The 5,481-nt window shown below is 33.8% G+C and overlaps 1 protein-coding gene across 1 annotated transcript; it reads left to right on the top strand.

Annotated features, from left to right (window-relative positions):
* Positions 1 to 417: 417 nt before the first annotated feature.
* On the top strand, positions 418 to 4,324 carry LOC120356263 (mediator of RNA polymerase II transcription subunit 4-like; the record flags this gene model as incomplete). Its single annotated transcript, XM_039445172.1, has 3 exons — positions 418 to 625; positions 2,709 to 2,822; positions 3,810 to 4,324. Coding segments are annotated over 3 exons (495 nt in total), but the record flags the coding sequence as incomplete, so codon positions are not given.
* Between the last annotated feature and the right edge of the window lie 1,157 nt (positions 4,325 to 5,481).

Raw genomic sequence — 5,481 nt, 5'->3', positions numbered from 1 at the left:
TAATGTAGAAGCATATTTCTGTAAAGATGATTTCTGAAAAAATGAAAGGCACTTTTCAGTCTTTGACTTTTTCTTTTCTCATTCAATTATGAACAAGTCATGTATTGAAACAGTTGGAATATTTTTGTTATAATTAGGAAAAAAATACACGCTCCTGAGAGAGCGTGAGAGCGCTCCTGAGAGCGTGACAAGAGAAAAAAGTTTAAAAGTTGTTGTTATAATATTATTGGATGACACCAAAGTTAAACATAACAAACGTACCTGGATTGTAGCATTTCGTCAAATATATAAGGACTCCAAACAATGATGATATTTACTGCTTTCCTTTCAATTTTTATTTTATTGAAGTGTCATATATACACATCCTCATCCTCCTCTTCTTCTTGCTAATTTCCTACTTCACCTTGAATTTGAACAAAAATATATCTATTGTACTCTTATTTGTTATTCCAGGCTACAGCAATTTTCCAAGCCAAACAAAAACTGCAGTCGATCAGTCGTGCCAACAAAAAACCTGTTTCGTCTGAAGATCTGATCAAATTTGCCCACAGAATAAGTGCTTCAAACGCGGTGTGTGCACCTCTCACGTGGCAGCCTGGAGATCCGAGGAGACCGTATCCCACAGGTAACAAACTGATAGTTCATGTGTTTTTTGGAGAATGATATTCATGTTATTGTGGAAGCTTTTTTTATGATATAATTTGAAATCACGTGGCAACTATGAAGATGCAGTATCACTATCAAGCTGTAACACAAGCTATAACCTCACATTTTGAGCTGATAATTTTTTAACTTTGCAGAAGAAACTGATATGTACAGATTCCAATTTATTGTTGTTATTAAATAAATAATAAATAATCATTTTATTTGTTCACGGACTAGCCATACAAATACTGTGTTACAGTTAAATAGAGATACATGCACAATATATAATGATTCTATTATTTAAATATTAACATCCAATAGAAATAAAATACTAAATTGAAATATAAGTTCATGAGAGAGCACTATTGTTGTTATTACAATTTAGTTGAATCAAATCAAGTCAAAGTGTTTGACTTCGATTCACCATATTGTCATTTGTATATAGCCAATTTGCATGAAACTTCATTTGCCAATAGAAGTATATTCATACATTCATTTAACAAATACAGTAATTACAGTATAAATAAGACAATATGCATAATAATTCCATGCATGGGCCGAAGCATGTATGCTGGAATGAGTTGAATCGTCACATTGTAGCAAACAAAAGTAAAGAATATAGCTCATGTTTCCTAGTAAATTAAATAAGTAGCTATCGGATGAATGAATACAAAATCGAAAGATGTAATTTATGCTTTCATAACTAAACTTCAAATAAAAATTATCCTTGTGATTCAATATACAATTAAAAATGAACCAGAATGAGAATTAATGAAATGAAATTAATGAAAGAAAGAAATGATGATTGAGGGAAGTGTAAGGTATCAATTATAGAGTGAAAAGACCATGGGAGGGGAAAGAAAGAGAAAAGCTGTCAAAGAAACGTGTTGTGGAAACAAATTTGAATTTGAAGAGTATCTAGAGTATAAAGCTGAAATCGCACAGGAGGTGAACCGCGCCAAATTAAAATTAGCATTTAAGGAGGCGAACGCGCATTCTAAATCACAGATGCTAAGTATTCAACCAGATGTGAATATTTCCTATTTCAGTGATAATAATGTGAAATATTTCTTCTATGTTTAGTTTTGAAGCATCTAAATGTAAAAATCTACTTTGTGAAAATAATTAAGGTCTGAAAATTTTGTGAAGTGAACAACTACAAGGTGCGCCAGAGAAACTTACTTATATGAAAGGGCAATAAAAACAAAAGTACTTCAGATATTGTTTAATCTCTTTTCATATAAGATTACAATATCCTTAATTTTTCCGTGCAGTCTGAAAATGAGATCAGACCAATGGCGACCCCCATTGCGCATACACTGATGAAGTCGATTTTTGAAATTTCGTTGTAGTATATCAATCGGTATGTTGCCAATGGCGTCGTGAATGTTGTTCTTAAGGTGTGCTATAGTCCGTTGTCGATCGATATAAACCAGAGATTTCAAATAACCCCATAAAAACAATAGCATTGACGAATCGCATGTGGAAATGAGCCTTGTCACTAAAAATAATGACCGCGTCTTCAGGCAGGTTGTCAATCAGCATATCACATGCATTTTGACGGGCAACAAAATCGCGTTCAGTGAATTCTTGAACAACAACTAATTTATAGGGATAAAGTTGAAGGTCTTCATGGAAAATTAGTTGAACAGTGCGGTCAAAAATAGCAGCTGCGTGTTTGCGAGCCGAACGCCTGGGAGAACGCACAACTGACTGTTCAAAAGTTCTAACAATTATTAGAACCATCTGATTCTCATTCACATAAAAAAGTAAATCTCATTCAAACTCCAAAAAAAGTGTTCCAGCATAGGTTGTTCAATATCTCAATAAGGACTGTTGTTTGAAACTTTCACTGATTTTATGGAATTCATCAGTAGATTTCACACAATAATTCTAAGTTAGTTCACAATGTTAATCTATCCACGAAGTATTCATATTTATAAACGAAAGAAACGATTTCTGTGGATAGAGATTCTAGAGTAAGTTTATTGTATTCACGTTGACAGGTAATATTAATTTTCTAATTTTATGAATAGAGAAAATTTAGTGGACTATTATTTCAGATATTGAAATGCGTATGGGATTTCTTGGAAGATTTGGCGATTTGCCCCTGAACGGTCACATGGTGGCTCAGCAGGGCAGCCTATCTGACATCCATCGTACGGGACATCCACCAGGTAATTTAAAATTATTACTTATTCATCGCGTCATCGCAAAATGTTAATTAATAGGTTTAGTCCAGATCCTTTTCTATAAACAAGTAATTACTAGTGTTTTTGTAGCAGTTTGAATGTTTCTTTTCACAATTTTTTGTATAGAAAATGGATCAACTAGAATCCAAATATTTACTATTACAGTATAGTCCATTCCATAAATTACGCTTATGTATTATTCACATTGTGAATTATGAACTGTTCGAATATAACTGTTCAAAGGAACAGTGATATGAAATTTTCGTCGAATTTCTCAAATAGATTCTCCTGCCGGGAAAATCTTTAAAATACAGATTTCAATAAGATTCACAAATAATACATTATCACTATTACTACTTAACTGCTATTGCCACTGATTAGCTGTATGGCCCTTGTAAAGCCTTGTCCTCAAGCACAAGCGTCTTGTGTCTAATTTCTGTCTAATATTACCATTAATTCAACTTTTTTATAATTAATATCGGGGGGGGGGGGTTACCGAGCTTCGCTCTGGAGTACAAAAGCATAGAAAATTATTATTACGTAAGAGGAAATGATAATATATAATAGTTTATAAGTTGATCATATCGATTAATGTTCCTGATACCTAATATTTCTCTTGATATCAGCGGATTGAATGCAATAGATCAACAGCTGAACATAATTCTGTCTCACTCCTACACACGCACTCGCTCACTCACTTCTATTTATCGACAGACGACGGAAATTTCAGCTGTTTTTCCAAGGATGAATTATCCTTTTAATGTCCTTCAGCGAGTTTTCCCAGAAATGAGACCTAGAGCAATCTAATTTTTATATCATAAACCTTCTTTGCTCCAAATTTCGTGAGAATCGTTAGAGCCGTTTTTGAGATCCGGTGACATACACACATAAAAACATATATTTAAACAGAAATCGCTCGTTTAATAGTATAGGATTTTACGATAATATTGTGGTTTGTTGATATTTTTGCAGAACCTCCAGCTTCTCAACAGAACCAGTTCGCTTGGCATCTGTCGGGTGAGATGCACATGACCGTGCCAGGCCAGGGCTCCATAGCCATGGACACCCGCAATCACAAAGACGCCGAAGACGTGGAGGTCATGTCCACCGACTCCAGCAGCAGTTCTTCCAGTGATTCTCAGTAGTAAATAAGAAATAACGTTATTTCAAGGATATAGGCTGAACAACATATGAATAACAATTGAGTTTTTGTTTTCGGAACAGAAAAGATACATTAAACTCTATAGTCTAGGCAATGAATACTCTAAAAAAGTTATAGAAAGTTTGGAAGACAATTTTTGACCCCGCAGTTCTGTTAAGGGTAGTAAGGAGGTTAACATAAATACCAGAATTGCAGACTTGAAAGGCTTGAAAGTCAACCGTCTTAAAAATAGAAAAGTGGCTTGGAATTGAGGCTTAAAAGTCCTCACCCCTACCCTGTGTGAAGAAGGGCAATTTAAACTTTCTTGAAGGTACAATTTTCTGGTTTCTTGCATATAACTCGAAAATTATGCATCTCATGGACATAACTATTCTACATAAAATTGTAGCTGATATAATTCCCTACAATATTCATCTGCGAACTTTTTCTATATATTCTATAGTTTTTGAGAAATCCGCTCTTGAAGGTGTGACATTTAAAAGAAAAATACATTTGCCTACAATTATTTGCTATTTTTGCTCTTACAACTTTTTAAAAATCGCTAGAACAATTCCATGCGATTCATGAACTTATAGAGCTTAATGATATAAACCTATGAGAGAATATTATTCTCTTCAATTTAATGCATAATTTGACGAATTTCCCACGATTGTTGTAGCACCTTTAGTGTTGTTTAGTGTTATCTGAAAAATTGAATAAAACTAGTCTGGAAGCTGTAGTGTGAGTAGTTTTTGAGAAAAAAGTTGAAATATGCAAAAAATCTAACTAGAAAAACATAGACTTCTACGTTTGATACTCAATTCTTCAATGACGAGTAAACAAATAATTTTTCGTAATAAAAATGGTAGAGAATTTAATTCTGAAAAGAATTATGTAAGCTGTGTAAACTAAATTTAAATAAAAGTTGAATAAAATGTATTCTTATGTAGTACATTACACCACAAAAATTTGCTGTTTTATGAGGAGAGAACTAATAACTCATAAGTTGTAGCTGATTGCAAATAGAATATTCGGTTTTTATGAGAAGTTTTATTTTTATATGGAAGTAACATATCTAAATGACATTAAACTTATACCAAAAGACTAAAGATGATGTTCAAAGTGACCTCCGTTGTTCTAAATGCATATGTTCAGACGTCTTGTCATCGATTGTCGGACCCGTTCAAATATTCCAGGAGTCTGCTTTATAATTTCTATTCCATTCAAAATCCTTAATCGGAGTTCTTCAATGGTATCAATCGGAGTATTGTATACTAAGGTTTTCAAGTATCCCCAAAGATAAAAATCCAAAGGATTTAAGTCTGGTGACCTAGCTGGCCATGGAACTGGCCTACCTCGGCCTATCCATTGATTTGGAAAGCTGTGACTCAGGTGTTCACGAACAGCAACACTGAAGTGTGCTGGAGCTCCATCATGCATAAACCAAATGTTTTGGTGCTACTGAAGAGGTACATGTTCAAGTGAGATACATAGCTCCTCTCT

Source organism: Nilaparvata lugens, unplaced genomic scaffold (assembly GCF_014356525.2).
Source record: "Nilaparvata lugens isolate BPH unplaced genomic scaffold, ASM1435652v1 scaffold6314, whole genome shotgun sequence".
Lineage (NCBI taxonomy): Eukaryota > Metazoa > Arthropoda > Insecta > Hemiptera > Delphacidae > Nilaparvata > Nilaparvata lugens.
This window is presented reverse-complemented; position numbering and strand designations above follow the sequence as displayed.